Here is a 24,278-nt window from a genome sequence, read left to right as displayed (position 1 = left end):
AGCATTGGAAAAAATTCAGATATTTATTTGGTAGAATTTAAATGAGCCCCATGTAAAATAAGTCAAATGTAGCAGCTGTGGCAGATTCAACCTTTGTATGATAGGCAATCCTAAACTGAGTTGTTTGAAAAATGTGATTAATTAATTTCATTGTGCCTTAACTCCAATTAGATATTTTTCTTATGATTGCATCTTAAGGTAAAGGAGACCAGAGACTCTCCTAGTAGCAGTGTTAACCTGAACAGTGGGACTGCATAGGCATATGTAGTTCATAAGTTTTAGGTCAACTTCTGTAAGACTGCAGTGTTGTGATTCTTGACTTGTAGTTTTCCAGCTGAATCTTTCATAGCACCAGAAATTGATTTCAATAGTACAGCTGTCCCTCCCTTTTCCTGGATTTGCTCTTCGCGGGAGGGACAAGCACCCATTAATAAAATGGTGGTGCACTCCCACTTGTGTGTCACAAGCTATTTTCTATGGGACTCGAATATGTGCGAGTCACCATTTTTGCGAGGAGGTCTGGAACGGATGAGGGGCTACTGTACTTTGAATTTTTAATATTCCAAATATGAAATTAAGCAAATAATCAGTTAAAACTCTCACTAATTGTGACTGATAAATTCCAAATATTGGTTTACAAGCAGCTAGAAATCTAGTTTTCTGTTCTGTGGATTGCATACGGTAGTTGTGAATTCATAAGTATCCAACCTATAATGATGTCCAATACCACACTGTTGCCTCTTTTATTTTGGAAGCATGCTGGCATGCTTCTCAACCTACTATCTCCACTCTGAAGGTTTTGAAAGTACCTGAAAGGGAAAGTTTTCTTTGCTCAGTTGATGGAGCTCAAGTGAGGAAGAGATGGCAGGAACAAAAGCATGATTTGCTCGCTTTCTCTCTCTCTGAGAATCAGTAGGACAGAACTAGCTTTTTAGAGAAGTGTTCATCTCTGCAGAAGTTCCCTTTTGTATGTGGCAAAGCTTCTCTGCCCTTGGCAACCCCTGGGCCATTGCGTTGCTGATTCAACAAGACATAAATGGTCACAGTAGGCTTGATTTGTTGAATTCCTGCTCTGTGGAATTGCTTATTTCCAGGAGTGCTGGTCTTTCCCCATGTTTCAAAGCACATGCTAGTTGAAGAAGCCTAGGTCTTCTAAAGCCATTAATATATATGTTTTTCACATCCTTTCCTTTAGTGAAAAGCAGATGCATTATTTAAGCCAGCATTCCTTCCCCAAAGTGCATTTCTGAGAGATTATTGCATGCCTCAGGTGCACTGAAAAAGCTTAAGGCAATGTTTCTTTAAGCATTCAAGATCTGTAGTTTCCTACAAGCTGCATTGCTCAGAAGGGCTAAGTTGATATGAAATGCACATTTTTATAAACGTAGCAACAAAACACCCCTAGAGTTGCATTTATCTCTACATTATTAGAAAATGCTCCACAGATGTAGGAAACACAGCTTCAGTTGGAAAATCTACCCATTATTCAAACAAGCAACACATGGAAAGGCAAAGGGTGAATATCTATCTATCTATCTATCTATCTATCTATCTCAAATGTTGACTTTTGGCCTATTAATGTCTCTCAACTTCAATCTCAGTGTCTTTTGGGTTTGGCGGCCATTAAGATTAATTTAGTGGCAGCTGTGATTGAGTCAATTTGAATAGAACAATAAGGAGAAACAAACTGCCACTCTTTTAAAACCTAGAAAGGGTGAACAAGCTTTTGCTGGTAGATTCATGTTCTCATGGCAACCCTTTAAAGTGATCCCATCACCAGATGCATGGCCAAAATTTTCACAGCTGAATGCCTGAAATCAATGGGAGACTGAAGTGGTTAGCATCTCTGAATAATCCATCTCCTCTGTTTTGATGATTAAATGTGTATTTTGGTTCTGCAGGCATCCAACTTGAACATTTTGGATGTTCGGTTTCCAAAATGTCAATCACAAGGCACAGTATGGCTTCATTTATCTGAATGGGTTGTGAGAGATGATATCTAAAACATGCAGAGAGTCAAAAGCTAGATGAAACAAAAAAAAAATAATGCTTCTTGAGGAGTGATATGATATGGGACATGAGAAATAGGGAAGGGACTGTGATCTTCTGATACAACATACTTACTAGTAATGTTTTTTAAAATTATTTTTATGCCTCAGGGGCTGATATACAGCACAGTTTTGAGCGGCAGTACTGTATAGTGTATTAGTTACAGTGTTAGAGCAGGATAGGAAGATCCAGGTTCAAGTCCTCACTCAGTTGTAAAACTTCTTGGCTGATCTAGATCAGTCAGTCTTTTTTTTTTTTTCCCAGCCTGACCCACACTGCCAGGATGTTGTGAGGATAAAAATGAGGGAAGGAAAGTGTTCACTGATTTGAACTCTTTGGAGAAAAGGGGGATTATAAATGTAACAGTTGAAAATCTCTTCTGATTGGGATAGTGGTTACATGCTTGCAAACCCACCCACCCTTTATTAAAGGAAGTTGTGATGCTACTAATTATTGTTGGTGCCACTTGTAAAGAGCCTCTGGCAAAGGTTGTCATCCTGAAAGGTGAGGACAGAGGGGGGTTTTTCCCTTTTGGAGCTTTAATTCCTAGGATCTCCCGCCAGCATGAACAGTGGTCTTAGTGGGGATTTGGGAAGTTGTAGTCCCAACACTTTCCCCAGCTTTGACAGAGATATGAATAACTATAATAAACAATGTAATAAAACTAGTAGCATTATTGTGTCTTGACACTCAAGACCAATGGTAGGATGAAAATATTTTTAAAGGAATAGATTATATATATTGTAAAAAAGAAGAAGGGGGAAAGTAACTTCTGTAGAAGGTTTTAGGTTAAAGGTTAATTCCAGCCTGAAATGTTTGATGGCTATTGATTTAAATGTTACAAATCCACATTACATACTTGAAATGGTAATATTTTGAAACTATAGTGTTTCTTCCTCTGTGTATTTATTTGTAATCTATATACCCTAAAGTCACCAGCTCCCATCTGATCTTGGAAGCTAAGCAGGATCAGCCCTCTCATTGATGGACCCATTTCTGCTCTTTTACCCATTTTCCCATCCCAGGAACAGAGACTCAGCTTTAAAAAAAAACAATGAAAAGAGGGCTGACACCTCCCTTAAAGGCTCCCATGAAACACTGCACTATCAATTTGGGCCTCTTCCACTGCTTATATTATAGCCAGAGCAGCTTGCTCCAGATACAGGATGTTTTTGAATTCAGGACCTGAATGCAAAATCCCTTCAGAAGATATTGCTTAAGATTTATAAACCCTTCGTCTTTGTGGCTAATGCCTATTTCTTTACCTTTTCCACCCACTCCATCACAGCTACTATTATAGCTAGGCACTCCATTTGCCTAAGAGAGTGGAATGCAGACTCCCAATCCAGGTCTGTCTTAGCCACAGTCCCTTACACTGACTCCCTGCTGTTTGGTGAGGAGGCTCTCAAGGACATCCTCATTGAGACTAAGGACAAGAAAAAGCCATGCCTTCTATGCCCAAGATATAATTTAAACACCAGCATGTTAAATACCAGGTCTCAGTTTTTTTTATCTCTCCCAGTCCTTTTCGCATTATTGGGATGTTAAGTCATTCAAACCCACTTGGTCTAGGTCCCAGGTTTCCCTTTGTTCCCAAGAAAACTAGATCAGTGGATTTTGCAGACAGTGAATGAAGTGTACAAAATAGAATTCAATCACCAACCCACACACCGTTTCCTCAGGCCATTGCTCACCTCCTAAAAATAGGAACCATCAAGCTGGTTCTATCAAGTGAGAAGTTCCAAGGGATCTATTCAGTCCTCTGCACAGTGCCCAAAAGGGGGGACAGAGTGCACCTGATTTTGGACCTCAAATTTCTTTACAAGTTTATCAAAAATAGGCATTTCTTCATGGAAAGCCTTCAGACAATCTAAGAACACATTTTCCAAGGGGATTCTATCAATAAATTTTTCCAAAGCATATGTTCTTATCCTTATCCATGCCTCATCTTGCAGGTACCTTCGTTTCTGTTACCATTATCAGTTCAGGGTTGGCCTTGGGTCCTTGGGTTTTTACCAAGGAAATGATTGTCCCTGTGGCCCACCTAAGGCTACAGGGCATCCATACATTCCTGTATTTGGATGGTGTACTTTTTAAATGTTGCACTCTGATAGGTGTTTGTCAGGCAGTCAGGATTACCCTATCCACTCTTCAGAATCACAAGTTTGTGATCAACATTGAATGGCCCACTGGTGAACTTACCACAAAGATCCATTCTAGCCAAAGAAAAGGAGCCATGCAGCCCCACCATCCAGTGGCAAGATTGTATTTCCTTTTTCTTTGGGGGTCTGATCTTCTCTTTTTCCTGTTTTTTCTTGGCTTTACAAAGAACTGAAGAGGAAGAAAGTAGAGATCAGGATAACGAATCACTCAAATTAACATATGATCCCTTGTCTACCTGGGCAGTGCTTGGAATTAGCCCTTTCCTGGATGGCTCTTTCTCCTTGACTAGAAGGGACCTTCACACTAAGTCCTCCAATGTGCCAATTTCATAGGAAAGAACTGGCAAATCCACACCTGAGTATTCTTTGCCTAAGAAACTCTTAGGAAAGTCATGTAGTCACCATAACTTGACAAGCGACTTGAAGGCATATACACACATGTTCTCATACAAGGACATGTAAAGCTACACTTTGGCTTTAGCTTTCTAGTGTGTAGTTTTACAGCATACACAACATGAGTTTATAAGTTGTACCTGTTCTTAAAATTCTATCCGTGAAATAGTTTTTGGGACAACAAATGGATATTGAGCTATTTGAATGGTATCAACTAGCATACATTTTCAAGCTAGATGTGGAGACAAAGGGAGAGGAAGAGCATGTGAGAGGAGTACATAAGAGATATGTATTGTTGCAGTGAGACATTTCTCTCTCTCTCTTTCTCTCTTAAAAGCACCATCTGGGTATTTCACATTTGTAATATTATTTCTCCAAGCATATGCAACCTGGCAAGAGAAATATACTGTATGTAAGATGCCAAGCTGTTAAAACTTGCCAGCTCTAAATTTCAAGAAGCAAAGGAATCATGTAAAGATCTAAACTAACAGGAGAACTTGGCAGACCTGTGAAAAAAAGCCAGGGGAAATGCTTTGTGCCCCTGATATATATGAAGTACATCATATTTGTTGAGGCTGCACAATTTTGCAGTAGACACTTTCTCAGTCACTACCGAGGAGCACATCAGAAATGTTTCCATAGAGATTCAAAATTTTATTTGGACCCTAATAACTGGAATGTGCATCTCAGAGGATACCCCATCATTATGATGCTGAACATGTTTACGTTGTGGTACATTCCACTGGTGATGATGGAATATATTTTGAATATGTGCTTCATTTGTCGTCTTATGGTTTTGACCCCGTTTAGGCTAGTCAGTATAGCTCATCAGTATCCCTCTGTATAAAGTGCCTCACAGCATTGATGTATGGACGAGGGAGACTGTACGCATGCCACCTCAAACTTGGAGGAATGTGATTTAATAATAAATGCCATTTATAAATTAATTCTCCACTTCTGTAGCAGCCAGTAGAAATACACTAATGTACAGTTACATCTACTATATAAATTCTATGCTAGAGCTCATGATTAAAAGAAGTTGAAATTCTTCTTCCATTTAGTCAATTGAAACTGCGTTCCAAAAAACTGGCCTGTATAAATTATGTAAATTGGATATAAACATCTCTTATTTTTCAGAATTTAGGTTTTGGTAATTGCACTTAATTAGTTACCACTGTGGCTTCAAGAGGAAAGTGACTGGTCAATTGTAGTATGTCTTCGAAGACACAAGAGTTGGAAAATTTGCCTTTTAAAAAGCTTAATTTCTTGAGAGGTTGGATTTTATGCCAGTCACCTTATTGTGTACCCTCTTACTACTGCTGCATCTTTTCTTGAATTGTAAAGGATTTAGTTTTCCTGTTGATTTTAAGAATATTCAACCAAGGTTTCTGTCCTCAGGTCGCTTTGGCAGATGGGTACTGTATGTGCAAAATAGTTCTGTGTGGGCTGAGGGAAAAATAGCCATCCTTCTACTAAGAACTCTGTGAAGGTGAAAGAAGTTACATGTCAGATTAAACTTCCTAAATCTCCCAGAGTTCTCACATTTGTGAAAACATTTTTTTCAAGCCCTGATACAATGTCTTGCTTGTAGGATAGGCTTGTACCCAGCTGCCTTTTTATCTTCTTGTTCCCAGTAGAGGAGAACCTCTGCAACGGTAGCTATGAACCTATGAAGGTGAAAACTTTTGCGTAGATTTTGTTTTTCCTGCTTCAGAACAACCTTACTATTGCAGTACTACCAGCTGATGGCAAACCTTAAAACAGATGTACTGATTTAGGTCCAAAACACACTGTAGAAATAATCCACTTTGAGACTGCATTAACTGGCCCAGTTCAGTTCTAGGGAATCCTGGGAATTGTAGTTTGTTGTGGCACCAGAGCTCTCTGGCAGAGAAGGCTAAATGTCTCACAAAACTACAGTTCCCAGGAATTGCTAAAATTGAGCCAGGGCAGTGAAAGCAGTCTCAAACTGGATTATTCCTGCAGTGTGTTTTGGATCCTAGTATCAAGTTGTTCATTCTTTGGCATCTAGTTGATTCATGTCACTGGGGAGCAGATGGATACATGTAGTGATGGATTTTGAACCAGGTACCTGAAGGTCAGAACTAAGACATCATATTGCTTGTTGTTGTAGTTGTTTTTTAAAAACACACTTTGATTTTAAATGTTTTTATCCCAACAATTAAATGAATATACATTGTCCTTAAAAGCTCTGCAACTTTACCTCATTTTCCACACTGATATTGTCATTTTTATTCAGAAACAGAAAGAAGGTTTTTCCTGTATTTTCATGTTTGTAGGTAACTCAATGTATGCATGTGACAAAGCCATCAGTTTGTTGTGATGCATTCTAACTGTTGTTTTTACATGAAAACCATGAGGGAAATATGTCATTGCATGCTATATTTTTTTAAGACACATCAAATTTTAAGTGTAAAAATTGGATTTAAAAAATTGCTGATCTTTATCTCTGCAAGAGTTGTTGCTCCTTTGAGCCTTCAAGTCATTTCCACCTTACAGGAGAACCTATTGCAGGGTTTTCTTCAAAAGATTTGTTCAGAGGGGGTTTGCCTTATCCTTCCTCTTAGACTGAGAGAGTATGACTTGCCCAGGGTCACTCAATGGGTTTCCATGGCTGAGCAGAGATTCAAATGCTGGTCTTCCAGAGTCTTTACTTATTCGTTGTGGTTCTTGTGTGCCTTCAAGTTATTTCTGACTTTAGGTGACTCTTAGGCAAACCTATAATGGGGTTTTCTCGACAAGATTTGTTGTGACTTTAAGGCAAACCTTTAATGAAGTTTTCTTGGCAAGATTTGTTCAGAGGAGGTTTGCCATTGCCTTCCTAAATGTGGACTGTGTGGACTAGTAAAAGCTTTGGTTGGCTGTTTGTAAGTTTGTAGCAGGAGCAGAATGGAAATTTATTAAGGCATGCTTTCTTTAGCTAATTATTGAGATCTAATTATAGAATATGGGTAGCTAATTGCCCCAATTGTTGAAAAGAGGTATTTTCAAGGGGCTTGAAACATTCTGTGGGAGATAGAGATGGTCAGGGCGGTGTTAATCCATTCCAAAATCACTTCTTGTTGCCACGGAGACAAATGTAATCAAACAGCTTTTCCCCCCTTTCTTTTCTTCTCCTGGCTTTTGATTAGAGAGACTTTTGACTTCTGGAATTGGAGAATTGGTGGAGTAGCATGCCAAATGTCAGAATATGGAAATTAATCACTAAGTGATTGGTCTGAATTCCACTGATTTGAAAAAGTGAAGAGCTTTTTTGTCTTTCTGAAGAGCCACAGAAGATGCACTTCACAAATGTATCATTAAAAAAAAATCCTCGAGTATTTCACAACTGAAATAATTACATTATAGCAATAGGTATCTTTGAGCCTGGACCTTTGTTCTTAGTCTTCTGACCACCTTAATTGGAAGCTACTTTGAAATTAAGAAAACTTCCTTTTTAAATGGAAGTTCTGATGATTATGATGTTATTCTTCTGTGACCACTGTGCACACCTCTCCTACACCTCTCCTACTGACTAGGCTCCAAATGATTAGAATACCTTACACACCACCATGTTGGCTGCTTGACTGGAACAGGCAACAAAAAGGTTTTAAAATGTTTCATAGCCTTGTTAAGTTATATTTAAATAAGAACCTTTCATGCCATTTAGAAGAGACTCCTTATTGAGCTTCCTTGAACAGTTCCTTGAATGACTCTCACACCTTTTCAACATTAAAAAGTTATAGTTCATTTTAAATGAAGAACCAAAATGATAGTTCATTTAATAGATCTTTTTAAAATGATTAATGACGATCATTTTGATCCCCCTGGCTCCCTTTTGTTGCAGACCTCCCACTGTCCTTGTTCATATGCTGTTCAAGGGAAACTTACCTTCTGTGAATGACAAGGAACAGCTGATTTCTGGAACACTCTTCCCCACCTTCATGCCATATGAAGCAACAGTCCTATAAGGAATATGCCTAGAATTAGGAGAATGCATTGTGTAGCTGTTGATGGTAGTGATGCCACAACACGTTAGTGGCTTATGTCTAGCTGGAGCAGTTATACAGCTCCTAGGAAAGTAAAAGGGCAATGAAGATTCATGAAGATTCATCACTCCTTGTCAGAGTTTGGTGAGACTGTTCTTGTCAGTTGTGACAACTGACAAAGTGTTCTTCAAACTCCATAAAAAGGAGGAAGGAAGGGGGAGAAAAGAAGAGAAATGTGGCAGCACTTTAAAACTTACTGTTTCACATTTTCATAGGAGCTTTTGTGGATATAAATCCACTTCTTCAGCTGCAGTATAGGCTGAGTCTGCCTTATCCATAATGCCAAAATCTGAAATACTCCAAAATCCAAAAGTGTCCACACGTTTGGCTGAGATACCGACATCTTGCTTTCTGATGGTTCAGTGTATACAAACTTTGCATCATGTACAAACGTATTTTAAAATATATGTATAAAACTACCTTCAGGCTATGTGTATAAGATTTTCATGATTTTCATGTTTAGACTTTGGCCCTGTCTCCAAGATATCTCAGTATATATAAGCAAATACCCAAAAAAAATCTAGAATCAAAAACACTTCTGGTAATAAGCATTTTGGATAAGGGACACTCAATCTGTACCAGTTCTGCATCTGAAAAAATCAGTTTATATCCACAAAAGCTGATGTGAATTTTTTTTAAAAAAAAAAACAGTCTTAAAGATGCTGCTTTACTTTTTTTTATTCTCCACCTCCATCCTTGCTTTTTTCCTTAGCATGCAAGAAACTAACTTGGCTATTTCTTTGAAAATTCCAAACTCCACACATGCCTTTGCCAAGACCAAGGGGATATTATACGCACACTAAACAGTTACAATACGACTTTTTTCTTTTTGCCATGGCTCCATCCTCTGGATTCCTGAGATGTAGTTTCATGAAGTATTGAGAAATCATTCTCTCCAGTAGAGAATTCTAGGTACCTCAGCAAGCCACAAATCCAAGGATTTTGTAAAATGGAGCCATGGCATTTAAAGTGGGGTAACTGTGCAGTGTGGCTACAGGACATCAGCATAGACCCTCTGCAGCCAAGTGGTAGCCCTAGAGGGTTGGGGTTTTCAGGATATCCATTGGTCACATACTCCTATTTTTATGGTCCTTTCAAACCACACAGTTATAACACTATGGCACCATTTTAACTGCTATGGGTTCATTCTGTTGAATCCTGGGCTTTGTAGTTTGGTGACACACTAGAACTCTGGTTGAGAATTCTGAATATTCCCCAAAACTGAAATCCCAGGATTCCATAGGATTTTGCCATGGCAATTGAAGTGGAACCATAGTGTCATAATTGTGTAGACCCTTGTGGTAATGGTTTAGTTATGCTCAGTTCTTACTTTTGATTATTCTTCCTATTTTAGCCCCCCCCCCCTCCACAAAATGATGAAACACAGAACCTTGCCTCTTGGAGACCTCTATTCCTGAAATATGTTATGATGACTAGTTATATAAAACCAGAGCACGGAAACAATTAAACCATTGGGGCCCAGAAAATAAACAGTAACTTTTTGGCAGAGATTTAAATCTTGCAGACAAGTCACACAGATAATCATATTCTTTTTAGAAACTAAAATTATTGTTCCTCTAAAACAAACTTAGGCCAGAATGTGTCTTTCCTCCAGATTTATTTTTCCATGATTCCTTTTGGAGGTGGAAGTGTTAATAAGGCAGGGGCAAAAGCTGGTTGGTTATGTTTTATGTGGCAGAGTGGTACTAATGCCTTCTGGCTGAAAGATTAGGTCTGCTTTATTTTAAAAATTAGTTGCTAGGAGTTTAAAACCACCCGCCTCTGATTTTGTTTACAACAGCAAGAAGAGAATTAACAGTTTTAGCATCTGTCAGAGGCTTATTTATCTTTCAACTTGGCTAGAGTAATAGGAATCATTTTGATAATTTATTTGGTGTTTGTGTTTGTCAGAGAGAGAAGAGTTTCCAGAAAACTTCTAAACTCATCACAGTAACAGCTATTTCTACCATTTTCATACAATCTCACACTGTCCTAATCCCTTCTAAATGTCACAACTGAAATACAGTAGCCCTTAAACTAACATTTGTGGAAAGAAATGAGATTGCTGGTTGTCCAAGAAAATAAAAGTAATATTCTCCTTTCTGACAATTGTAGGAAATGAATGTCATTTTAAAACCCTATCTCTTTTTTCCCCTTTTTCTTTTTTTGAATTCTTTGCAGAGTATTGGGAAGGGGTCTTTATGGTGTATAGACCCAGAATACAGACAAAATCTTATCCAGGCTTTGAAAAAGACTCCCTATCACCCATATTCACATGTCTTCAGCACACCCCCAGCATCTCCTCAGGCATATCAAAGGTAAGAAAACTCGAGTATATTATTATATGAGCAATTGCTTTTATCTCTTTTAAATATTTAGCTGGACATATTAAATCAGGAGTGGGCTGGTTTGAGTCTTGTGTACTCTGCCTTAAAAAAAACCGAAATTCCTCTTTTTTACCAAGATGAGTTCTTGGGTTTGTTAAAGCTAAGGCATAATCAATTTGTGATAAATGATCCTGTATTTTCAGTCTTACTTAACAGCATAATAGGTGCTTGGTTGTTTAAATCAAGTTTTACTTAGCTTTTTGTGAGTGCCTTACAACCAAACTGCCTCAAAGATTGGAGGTGCTAGAAATGGACAATCACTGACTGGTAGATTGCATGCAAAAGGATTTAGTAGCACCTTTCAGACTAACTGAAAGAAAGAAATTGGTAATCTGAACTTTTATAGACCTCAGCCTATTTACTCAGATGCATATTTTTGCATCTGTAGGCTGCAAGTTTAACTTTTCTCTGCCTCTGTTCTACAGAAATACAATGGTTGTGAAAAGTGGGGTAGATTCCCAAATCACTGGTGTTTATATCCTTAGCTACATCAACAGTATTTCTTACCATTATTGGCAGAACCCATGTGTTGCTTGTAATTATCAGTCTACATCTGCAGTGCTCTGGTAGTCCTTGCCAAAAATCTCCATTCTTCTGTACGCATGGCAGTAGCTGACTTAAAAAAACAAGAAAACAAGGATTTCCTCTTTTTGCTCATACAAACACACACACATTTTTCAGAGAACAGGCTACTAGTGAATTTTCTCCTCCAGCTTGGCATGTGGATGATTGCTTTGTCAATGCAGCGATCCAGCCTCATGCAAACCTTTGCTTCCAGATGACTGAATGTGAGTTTTGTTATTGCTGAGGTTTCTTTCTCCTGTTGTGGTTACCTGCTTTGTGAGGCAGGAGTGTATGGTTATGGCAGTTGCTATGGTGCTCTCCTGTTCACTTTCTCAAAAGGCAAACCAGGACTGGTGACTTCAAAGGATCACTGAGAAAAACTGATTAAAGAGGATCTCATTTGGTCCTGTAACTTCTTAAAACAGGGGCAAAGGGTGCAAGATACACTTGGTTGTTGTCATTGTTGTGTGCCCTTGACCCTATCATAGGGTTTTCTTGGCAAGTTTCATCAAGAAGGGGTTGCCATTGCCATCCTCTGAGGCTGAGAGTGTGTGTCATCCAGTGAGTTTACAGGACTGAGCAGTGATTACTTCTTAAAGCAGGGGCAAAGGGTGCAAAGTACACTTTGTTGTTGTTGTTGTTGTTGTTGTTGTTGTCATATGCCTTTGACCCAAAGGTGAACCTATCATAAGGTTTTCTTGGCAAGTTTCATCAGAAGGGATTGCCATTACCATCCTCTGAGCTAAGTGTGGGTATCACTTAGTGAGTCTAAATGGTTGAGCTGGGATTCGAACCCTGGCCTCCAGAATCATAGTCCAATGTTAAAAGCACTACACCACATTGATTCAGTTTATAGGATACCAAATCTGCTTTGTTTCAGAGTAACCTTCAGAGAAAGACCTAATTTGTTCCAGTAACTCAGGATCAAGTCACTGTGTGTGTGTGCGTGCGTGTTGGGTGCCTTGAAGTCATTTCTGACTTAGGGTGACCCTAAAGACCCTATCATGAGATTGGTTCAGAAGAGGTTTAACATTTTCTTACCCTGAGGCTGAGAGCATGTGACATTCCCAAGGTCACCCAGTGTTTCATGGCCAAGCGAGGAATTGAACCCTGATTTCCAGAGGCTCACTAATTAATTTAATTTTCCATGGTTTATAAAATAGGAATACGAGATCCCAGACAGCCAGTGTGTTGTAGTGGTTTGAGCATTTGACTACAACTTTGGAGACCAGGATTCGATTCCCAGCTCAGCCATGGAAACCCACTGGGTGACCTTGGGCAAGTCGCACTCTCTCAGCCTCAGGGAAAGGCAATGGCAAACCTCCTCTGAATAAATCTTGCCAAGAAACCCCCATTATAGGGTTGCCTTAGGATCGCCAAGAGTCAGAAATGACTTCAAGGCACACAACACACACACACATTATGTTAATTGTGACGGTGACTTGATCCTGAGTTACTGTAACAAATCAGGTCCTTCCCTGATGGTTACACTGAAACACAGCAGATTTGGTATTTTATAAGCTGAGTCAGTGTGCTGTAATGGTTTGAGCTTTTGACTACATGATCCCACTGGGTGACCTTGTGCAAGTCACACTCTCTCAGCCTCAGGGAAGACTTCCTTTGAACAACTCTTGCCAAGAAAACCCCACAACAAGGTTGCCCCATTAGTCAGAAGCAACTCGAAGACACAACAGCAAGAGACATATAAGATGTCGCGCAAAATACATGTTGCATACCGTATATACTCGACTATGTCAACTTCATATATAAGTCAAGGGCAGATTCTCGACCAAAATTATGGATTTTGATATGTCCTGTGGAACTTAAGTGCATATAATGAAAGATGTAAAAGATGAAGCAAAGGGAAACAATGCCAAAAAACGTACAAAATTCCAGCAGGCATAACTATTTGTGCTCATATGAAAGGCTGGATGGATGAGAGAGTAGAAGGGGGTCAGTGCTTCTGGGACAGATTAAACTCTTGCCTTTCACCGTGTGTGTGTGTGAGAGAGAGAGAGAGAGAAAGAGAGTTAAAATACTGTACTTACTTTGACCCATGGATAAGTCGACTCAGGTTTTTTGGGTCAATGTTTCAACATAAATTCCTAGACTTATACATGAGTATATGCAGTAAGTCACCTCTCTCTGACTGAAAGGACCTTGCTTAGTAGAACCGCAGGATGGTTAGCCATTTTTAATTTGTTTTTGGATTGGAGGTCTGGGGTGCATCCCCCTCATCATCCCCATCATAACACTTGCATCATTCTGTTATGTTCATGTATGTGTGCATGTGTTTTGAAGGAGCGGCAATATAACAAAGTAGTTTTCCTGCTGGCCGCTTTAATGGCTTGTTTCGTGCATCTCTGCTGAGCCTGGCGTTCCGTCACATGGCCCAGACAATCAATCTTCAGGCAGAGATTGGGAGGAACAGCTGGGCTTTTGCGGGAGACGGCTGTACGTCTGCCCTTGCTAGGCGATTAGCGTGATGGTAACTGTGGCAACCAGAACGTCTCCATGGCAACGCATAGCTGAGACAGGTGCAGTTGCATCACAAGGCTGTTTGTTGCCTGGCAAAAGGACAGGCCATTAGTACCGAGGCATATGCCGTTGCCATGGCAACAGATAACCCCGCGTAGCAACTACAGTGGGATGGAAGCATTTTACTTTCCTAATTTTATTTTTATTTTTAAAAAATTAAAAATGAAGAGGGGTATTCTACCTGTGTCTTCTTAAAAAATGTATATCAACAGTGTGGAAACCCTTGATACAAGGGCATCTGATGTCAGAAAGTATACAAATAGGCCATTGTGCTGTATCACAGTGGCCTGAAAGATATAAAAGAAAAGCTCATAAGGAGTTAGCAGTAGTTGCAGTAACTGCATCCGAGTTTAAACTGCCTGCTTTATTCTCCCACACATCTCAGTTAATCCAATAATCAGGGTGCTTTGATTGTTATTGTTTCAGTTTTCACTTCTGACGGGGCCATTAAGCACAGCGAGGTAGGTATTGTGTGGCAGCAGTGGCAGCTCCCCATCTGTTCTTCCAGAGGCCTCCTCTCTTGGAGGACAGAAATATAAGCACCACCTATCCTGGTCGGCATTCCTTAAACTAGCCTTGCACAGATACAGGATGGGGGACATCTAGCTTGACAACAGTACATGTGAAAGGGATCTTGGAGTCCTAGTAGACCACAAGTTGAACATGAGTCAACAGTGTGATGCAGCAGCTAAAAAGGCCAATGTGATTCTAGGTTGTATCAATAGAAGTTTAGTACTGTATTGTGCAGCAGTGGCAGCTCCCCATCATGATAGCCTCCTAGATCCCTTTCACATGTACGGTTGTCAAGCCAGGTATTCTCCTAGAGGCCCCATGGCCGGACTCCTCTGTTGGAAGACAGAAACATAAGCACCACACATCCTGGCCTGCATTCCTTAAACTAGCCTTGCACAGATATAGTATGGTGGACACCTGGCTTGACAACCGTACATGTGAAGGGGATCTAGGAAGCTATCGAGATGGATAAACTGGTAAAAATTATTGAAGGAGAATCTAACGAAACGTATGAATGAGGATGGCTAAAATTCCTAAATTACTGCGAAAAATACCTGGGGCTGTGAAAATCAGGTAAACCGGTATAGAATACAAATAAACCAACCTTAACATGACATAACTTCTTAAGAAACTATTATGAATCAAGGAAATTTGAAGAACCATTAGATCATAAATTATACGAAGTAGAATAAAGAAAATAATTATTTTGTACCACCTGGATAGCGTAAGAGGAAGGAAAGGGGCTTCCTTTTATGGTTAGGACTATGCATTTATAGGTTACAATAAGTAAATTAGTTCATATTTTGATGTAGATAAAGCCTACAAGGGGAATAGATGGGAAGGAAACGAGGAAAATAATTTTGTATTTCCTTAATTTGAAATAAAGTATTATTTAAAAGGAAAAAAAAAGAAAGGGATCTAGGAGTCTTAGTAGACCACAGGTTGAAGATGAGTCAATGGTGTGATGCGGCAACTAAAAAGGTCAATGTGATTCTAGGCTGCATCAATAGAAGTACATATAGTATTGTATTGTGTGGCAGCAGTGGCAGCTCCCCATCTATTCTTCCAGATCACCACCACCCCGCCATCCCCTTCTCTTGGAGGGTAGATACATAAACACCACATATCTTGGCTGGCATTCCTTTAACTAGCCTGCTTCATTCTCTCTGTGTGTAGCATCCTGTCCTACTGTCAGTGTTGAAGTAAGGTTCTGCATCTAGAATGGGAGAGGTAGCCGTCTTTTCCATTTTCTCAGGCAGCAGAGAAAAGGGTGGCAGGGTAGTCAGAGGCCACAAAAACATTCTTAGGGTCACAATTTGCCTGTGCCCACATTAAACTCATGGTGATGGGGTTCCACTGATGTCCAAGCTCAGCTGGATAGAATATTTTTAATTTTAAAATCTTTAAAGGTTTAGTCTCTGTATGTTTGAGGCCATCTGTTGCCACGTGAACTCTCTAGTGTGTCTTTTCTTGTGTTGCTAACTGTTGCTCCCTGTGTCACCTCAGCTGATACTGTCTCTAGTCTGAACAGAGCATCTAAAAAGAAGGGCATGCAGCTCTTCAAAATTAATAATAAATATGTTTCAAAGAGTGATTTGACTGGCCATAGTGGAACTAAGGGCACTTTGCCTATGCTTTTTTTTTTTTTTTTATAAATCCAGTCCATAGCATCTGTGTTGGAAAAGGATCTTTAGCAACAGATCTGGAGGAGGCACTGCCAGTCCTAGGTACCGGTACTGTATTAAATTGTATAATCCAATTTAATATGAAATGACACCTTTCTTTCTTTGAATCATGTTGTTCCTTTAGTTCCTTATGACCAGAAAATTGAAAAATTAAAATTAGATTTTGGTCAGGTCTGAGGTAATGACAGTTTCCTCACTGTGTCAGTAACTGGTTCAATTAGTTTGGATCAGTTGGGAATCAAGTTAGAAGTCACTACCAACTCTGTGCAAACCAGGTTTAGGAGTGAAGCTTTCTAACTATAGAAAATGAAATTTCCATTTTAGACATTGAATTTGCAAATTAAGAAAGATAGTATTATCATCCATGGCTGTTGGGAGTTGGACACATGTCATAACTGGATCTTGTGTGTTTCATGTTCTGTATTTTCTTTGACTTATAAACCCCACATCTACATACCTACTAACTTAAGTGAAGTGCATTTTCACTTCACTTAAGTATCTTTATGTACCTCCCGAAATGGACTCTAGTTCACACACTTGTGCTACAGTAAATGTATTAGTTTTTAGCTACAGGTCTCTTTATAAAGTTTAAAATTGTGTAGAACATAGCTAGATCTTCAGATGCTAAAGTATATAGAATATATGTCTGATGAAGTATACTCTAAGCTCTGAAAAGTTATGCCATAGTCTTTATGGTGCTACAAGACTTTGTATATAGAGGTATCTCACCCTCATCAGAATGTGAATTGCTTTAAAAATAGTATAGGAGTGAAATAGCTAATTTCTTTTTTTACCTGAATAGGAATGACTGTGATGGGGTTTTGTTAGTTCTGCTATGCCCTTGGGATAAATGAAAGTTGTTTGGTTAGCATAAAAACTGTCCAGCTCTAACATCAGTGTATGAAATGCTATTGTTACATGAAGTGCTATTATTGTAAATTGACAGGTATTCAAAACTCATCTTGGTAACATCTTGGACATACAATGTGGGTGAAACAAACCATTTCTCTAAGTTGCTGCATTTTTCTACAACTCCTACACATTTCTGTACTACTTTGAATTGGGGCTAATATTAGATCCAAAACCAAGAAGATACTGTTTGTTAATCTATTTTGAAAAATAGCTACTTTTAATTTTCTTTGAATTTGTGATGGATAAAGTACAGTATGTCTTTAAAATATAAAGAAGAAGCATTTTTTCCTTCCCTTGTTTGGAAAAGTTAAACCAACTATTAGCATTGTTTAAAATGCCAGTTAAACTATTTGGAGCATTAGATTACCTCCTGAGTACAAACAAGCCCATTTTGTTTCATGTTTACCGAGACTACTAATACTTGTAGGGTTGTATAAAAGCTTTACACCATTTGTTGTTTCCTCAATTGCTGGCAATCTCTTCTCAAATCATGGGTTTCTTGATTTATATAATAGTATGTAAGTATATCTGAGAAACAATCATTGTGTTCAGATTGCCTTTTGCTAAAAGCTTGTACAGCTGCCTTTGGGGATGTGGGGATGGAATCACCCAAGGAAGAGCAGATTCCTACTTCCAAGTCAGCATTCTGTAAGAAGTTGCAAAATGAAGCTTTGGTTTCAAGTGTTCAGATGCTATCTTCAAAGAAAAGTTGCATAGCAGCATTCCATTGCATTCTTCCCAAATGCTGCAAGACTGAAGGATTTGGCTGTGAAACTCAGTGACTGAAATTAATAAACTACATGCAGATGACTTTAATTCTTCCAATATTAAGATGCCTCTAGGGGGCTGGATTAACAGAAGGAATTACAAGGTTTATACGGCTCGGCTGGCAGGATCCCGCAGAGGCAAATTGACCCACTGTTCGTGTCTTGCAAACCTTGCAGGGAAACAAATGTATTGAATTTAGACACAAAATGTTTCAGAGCCCATTCTCTTGAATGTTGTAGTTACTGGGCTTGCATTTTCTTGCAGCCTGGCGTGGCACCCAGGAAGAGTATTAGTTAGAGCATGGAAACTTTAGAATCATAGAGTTGGAAGAGACCACAAGGGCCATCCAGTCCAACTCCTTGCCATGCAGGAATTCTCAGTCAAAGCATCCCCGACAGATGGCCATCCCGCCTCTGTTTAAAGACCTCCAAGGAAGGAGACTCCACCAACATAATTTTTTCAAACTCTGGTACTGAGACCAGAAACATAAGAAACTGAATTAGATCAGGTCAAATCACTGCTCCATTTAATTCTGCCTCATTTGCCTATTGGTTTTGCAGGAAGTGTCCAAGATTTCAGCTCACACTTTCCCGGTGCTATCTGTAGATGCCAATGATTGAACCTTGGGCCTTCTACATGCAAAGTATTTTACCTCTACTTGGTTTTTGGTGCATGGAGAGTATTGTCTCTTGTTCCAAGTGTCTTCTTGATGCTACTGTATTTAATGTTAAAAAGACTGTGTAAAGAGCCATATTCACCCATATGAGCCTGCCCAGCCTTTGATATCTTCAGGGGGAGGCTTTCTCTTAGTGCTATCACCCCCAAAGGCACATTTATTCAGGCAGGCCTTGGGCAGTTAGGCTGCGTTGCTCTGAAAGGTACATTTAATCTAAGTAGATGCTGCCTTTTGGTTTCACTTTGCTTTAACTTTTTGTTACTGTCACTGAAAGCTCTTTGCTTTAATGTTTTGTTCTTTGAACTGCTAAAGCATTATCCATTTCATTGTAAGCTGCCTTGAATCCCATTTGTTGGGAGAAAAGCAGAGTGAAAATCTATTAAAATCAATAAATAATAACAATCATAATTTTATTGAGTTCCTTTGCTGTTTTTCTTCTTTTCTATTGTGCTGAACCATTTGTGTTCCTTTAAAATTAAATGCAAAGTATCAAGAACAAAGGTGGGAAGTGGGAAAGGAGGGGGCTTGATAAAAAACCTGAACGCTGTGAATAGTCTTCACTTGCCAGAGATAATGGAAATAACTCACCAAAATCATAGGGAGGAAATTCAGTTTATAGCAGGGGTTGGAGAAGTGTGGTCCTCCATATGATATTGGACTACAGATTCAGCAGCTCTAGTGAACATAGCCAATGAAGAGAGAGAAAGGCTGGAAGTTGCTGTCCTCAACATCTAGTGAGCCCTGCGATTCTCACTGTTAATCTACAGGTTGAAAACTGGAAAAAGGGAAACTTTATGTCTTACTAGTTGCCCTGAGTTTTGAGTAAAGGAACAGTAGTTAGCAATCTAACATATGACTTTAAGAATCTATGCCATCCTTCTTAATTTGTATTATAAATAAAAACATAAGACCAAATATTCACTAACAATTGATATCATTGCTAAAGTCAGCACAGCATGCCTTTGCTTTTCTTTGCTTTTCTAGCACATTCCCTTCTGGGAAATGAGCCTATTTACACTGGGTCAGAATGTATCCCATAGTATCTACTGTATACCCTTTCTATAAAAATGTTTGTAGAGCTAAAGCAAACTTATTGAGCAACTAGCTAACTTATCACTTTGCATCTTACTGGTGGCCCAACAAGCATTGTCATTCCACAGAGCCAATACATGCAAGAACAAAAACCTGCTTATACTTAAGAAGAGAGAAATAGCATTTCTTTGAAGCTTTCAGAAAATTGCATTGTACATCACAATTCATAATACAGGTATAAATCAAATAAGCATAGGCAGTATGTAAATGTTTGTATGCAGTGCATTCTTCTTATATTGGGTTAAGATAATGATGATAACTGAAAAAAGATACAAAGGCGTGGTACATACTGCCCCTTTTATCTCCGGGTTGGGGGCAGGGCAGCCTCACCAGCAACCCTGTGGCCCCAATCTGGAATTTTTCCAGACCACAGAGAAGCAGCAAAATGCTGGTTCTCCATTGTGCGGAAAAGGGGTATCCTTGGGGCTTCATGCCCCTGGAGACCCTGGGAGCCAGAGCCATGGGAGAAAGGGGCTGCCCAGCCCATTTCTTCCCGGCATCGTTCCCACAGCCATTTGGTTGCTGTGGGAATGATGCATTTCGGAGCTCCTTGCTGCTCCACAGCCAGGCTGCCATAAGCGACCTGGGGCGGCATGGAGACATCACACACGCGCCACGCCGTTTGGACGCAGTGTGTGCTTGACATCATCATGGCAGGCCCTGTGTGGATGGGAGGCTGCCATGATGATGTCACATACTAGGGTTGCAGGACGTGCAGAAGCTCCACCCCCATGCAATCCTACTACGTGGCTAGGCCAGCGCAAAGTGCCAGTCTAGACCAAGCCCAAGGTATTCTGCTGGTCCAGCCTACTGTGAATTCAGTGGTATTCTTTTGCAAAACAAGACAACATAAAAAGATTGATTGACAGCTTTTTAAAATCCCCCCCCCATAATGTTTCCAGGTTGAAAGGTCTGATATAAAATGAAAACAATTGGAAAGGAACAAGAAAAAAAAACAACAATCTTGAGCACTAATTCTTAGTCACAATGTAACACTATCCCACACTCCCACTCCCCCACAGAACAGATGAAATTGGTTGCTCCCACTTCAGAAACAGGCCTTAGATGCAAGGAGGGTGCCTTATGTGTCAGCTTTTATGGAAGGGAATAGTGAGGCTAGGAACTATGGACTTACAGGGCAATGATTTGTGTTTTTTAAGCCTTGTGGAAGCTGGAAGCTGCTGGCATTTTGATGATTCCTACCATAGCAGAGAAGGCCATTCTTTCAAGGAAAGGCCATTCCAATTAGGACTTTTTACTGAAGAAGAAAGTCAACCTTGTGGAGTGGAGACAGGAAGAAGGTGGGTATTTATAAAAATGAAGGCATGGTCAGGATAGATAGAGAAATGCCAATACTCTATATTTCATCAATGCCCTGAGTCCTCCCAGCTACTGTGGTTACCGGCTGTGCTCACTGAGTTTCTGGAAGTTGTCAAAATAAGTAACGTCTTTAAGCACTGAACTAGCATTTTAAGAAACTTGCCTGAGTGTTGCTTTAATCAGGTAATTGCATCCTTTTGGCTTTTTGAAGCAAGATTCTATTCCTGACTGGCTACAAATTCTGTGCTGTTCCTATGAATTAGATATATCTTTTAGTGTGTGTCTGTCTGTCTATTTGTGCATGTAGTTCTTTTGCACAGAAATGACATGTTTGCAGGCAAATCTATTTTATGTGAAATTGTGCTCCTGCCATGTGAAATTGTTGGCTCCTGCAGATAGCTTTTGAAATATCCATTAACAATCATAGTGATTCTGTAGAAGAGTGAGCAGTATTATGTTTAAGAAATGTTTCTTTTTCAAAATTGGATTTGAAAATAAGAAGCCAGTTAGCACTACGTTTAATACTTAAGTGTCTTCAAAATCAGCATCTGGGAATGCCTTATTTGGATCACTAATATCCAAAGCCTTGTGGTTGTGACAATTTTACTTAGCAAAATACTTTCAAGTCTACAGAAAGAGACACTGGTTTAGATGATGCTGTTCATAATTCACAAGCGGCTATAGTTTTTAGCCTCTGCCTTTGTACCATTTATTATATTTTTAGACTGAAGACATTAGTCTCAAAATGCTGTTTTGGTGGCATCTATAAAATTAGGGGGTTGTGTCTGTGACATTTGCCTTGCTTGAAATATTGCTGTGGGACTGATATTCTTAGATTATCCCCCAAGATCATATAGTAACTAGTGTGTTTTGAAGAAACAAACGGTTCTGTTTTTCCCCTTCAAAACCCTAATATACAAAGAAGAAAATGATAAAGTCATGCATTTGCTTCTTTTTATTTACACCCCCACTGTGGTGATGGGGGAATGAGTGCTCAAGGCAGATGCAATCCATTAAAAAAGTAAAAGAGGTCATTGAAGGGTTTACAAGACTACATTTATTTTGTTTAAAATTGCAGAAGTTGATGGAAGCAGAGGATAAATTGACAAATACGATGGGAGAAAAATCTGCTGAAAGCAGCAGTCCATCTCTACTTCCTCTCGAAAGTATTTTGATATAAGAGTGTCAGTCTTAATTGGTTTTTGGGTGAAGAAACTTCACGGGTCAATAAACATGGCTACCCAGAATCCTGTAGAGAGCTGATGGTTGGACCACAGTCTAGCCAGGCTAGTTGGGTGCTTCTGGTCCAAAAACATAACTTTTCCAGGCCCTAATCCACCATGTCACTCTGTGTCAAGAATGGAGGCGCAAAACATTCTTTTCTGCCTTTCTTTGCCTCTTAAAGTCCTTAATTGACAGTGAAGCGTGTTTGTATAAAATTTTGGTGCTCAGGCTATGAAACTCCTAAAAACAGAACTTTTTAAACTGATCATTATTATACCACAACCCAATCCCAGCCTCAAAGGGTCATTATGTCTGGGAATTTACGAGCACCTGAACAATGTAGAAAAGCAAGAGGGAAGGGAAGAAGGAGGAAAGGGTGGAAATGGCAGGGGACTGAAGTTCTGGCACCAATTAGTTTTGAGATTACTGAAAGAGGATTGCAATTTCAAGGCCAAAAAGAGTAGGGAGTGGAATAAAAGGGATTTGAAATGAGATTATGGGACATAAAAGTGCCTTTCTTTTGTTAAGGAAATAATTCAACAGTTTTGTCCCAAGCTGCTGCAACAATCCTGTTTAGAAAAGTTTTAAGTGTGAGATCAGTGTCCTGCTGCTGATCCTGCTTTGGGCTGTGGGGTGTGTTTCAGTAAAAACTCAACACTTTTTCTTTTCTCCTAGTAAGTAGGCAAACTAAAGGTTTAAAAGCTAATGTCAAAACCTTTGGTGTTCTTCAGTTTTCTTTCTTTTCTTTTCTTTTTCAAGAGAGTAAGGTGGAGATGGGGAAAGCAAAAAAGAAGTTTCATCCCATGAACATTACTGTGGCTGCTGCTTATTTTGAGTTGTTTCAGTATTGCCGTAATTACAATAAAGGCTAGTGTTTTGACTATAATCATGCTTTTTTCAAAAAATGTGTTTTTAATAAGTTTGATCCCAGGAAGAGTTCCATGTCAAACCACTTTCACTACTAGTTCCTAGAAAGTATCTGTAATCCTTATCGCAAAAGCAAGCTCAAGTCTTCAAAACAAAACCCCAAGCTAGTTGACAATCAGGATCAGCAGATGAGAAAATCAAAGTGTTTATCTGGATAATCTGTGCCTGAATCTCTACTTTGTTGAGGTTACTCAAGGACACACCTCAATATCTTTAAAATTTAAATGATTTACTTTTATACTTAATTTTTATTCCCATGTATAGTTAAAGTTAAATTTTACTCAGGTATGCAATATAATTAGGGGATTTTCAGGGTGTTGCGGCAGGGGGCAACTAATCTCATTGGACTTTTCACAATAAAGAGAGTACTCCAGGGGAGATGAAAGGAGCTAGAGATGAGCTTGATGACTAGCTGCTGTTGAAGAGGCCAGCCTATGTAGAAACAGCCCTCCTACATTTAAGTTACCAAGTTGTAGCTTTTGACTTTTATGCAGTTTGAGTCTTTTGTCATGCGTGGGGATGAAAGTGGATTGCATTACATGTTATTTTGCTTTAAAGACCCTAGTCCTACAGTGTGTATGTGTGTTCCTTCAAATTGCCTGTCAATTTATGGCAATTTCATAGGGTTTTCTTAGACAAGATTTACTCATAGGAAATATTGCCAGTTCCTTCCCCTGAAATATAGCCTACAGCACCTGGTTGGCAGTCTCCTATCCAAGTACTAACCAGGGCTAATTCTGCTTAGCTTTGAGGATCAGATAGGATCTGATACCTATAGAATGGTAGCTAAATTGTGATTTGTGTCAAATAGGCAGTAAATATTTCTGCATTAATTGGCTATAGTAAAAAATGTAATACACATTATTTACATCTTCAATGCTTGAAAGGATGTTCCAGTTGATTGTATGGATATTTAACTATGTGAGGCAGTTGCATTAGTATTTGTTGGTTTTTGAGTTATCAATAAGCTTGACACCTGGGCTACAGTTTCCAGGCTGAATACAGAATGGAGCTGCTGT

The 24,278-nt window shown here is 39.3% G+C and overlaps 1 protein-coding gene across 5 annotated transcripts in view; it reads left to right on the top strand.

Annotated features, from left to right (window-relative positions):
- Window positions 1-24,278, top strand: part of FOXN3 (forkhead box N3) — a 264,746-nt gene that overhangs the window by 121,439 nt on the left and 119,029 nt on the right. For all 5 annotated transcript variants that reach the window (XM_042445714.1, XM_042445880.1, XM_042445794.1 and 2 more), the window contains exon 3: window positions 10,835-10,971. In XM_042445714.1, the coding sequence (XP_042301648.1) occupies window positions 10,835-10,971 (137 nt within the window). The remainder of the gene's footprint in view (window positions 1-10,834; window positions 10,972-24,278) is intronic.

Source organism: Sceloporus undulatus, chromosome 1 (genome assembly GCF_019175285.1).
Source record: "Sceloporus undulatus isolate JIND9_A2432 ecotype Alabama chromosome 1, SceUnd_v1.1, whole genome shotgun sequence".
Lineage (NCBI taxonomy): Eukaryota > Metazoa > Chordata > Lepidosauria > Squamata > Phrynosomatidae > Sceloporus > Sceloporus undulatus.
Note: the sequence above shows the minus strand (reverse complement) of the source record. Positions and strands in the feature narration are given on the sequence as shown.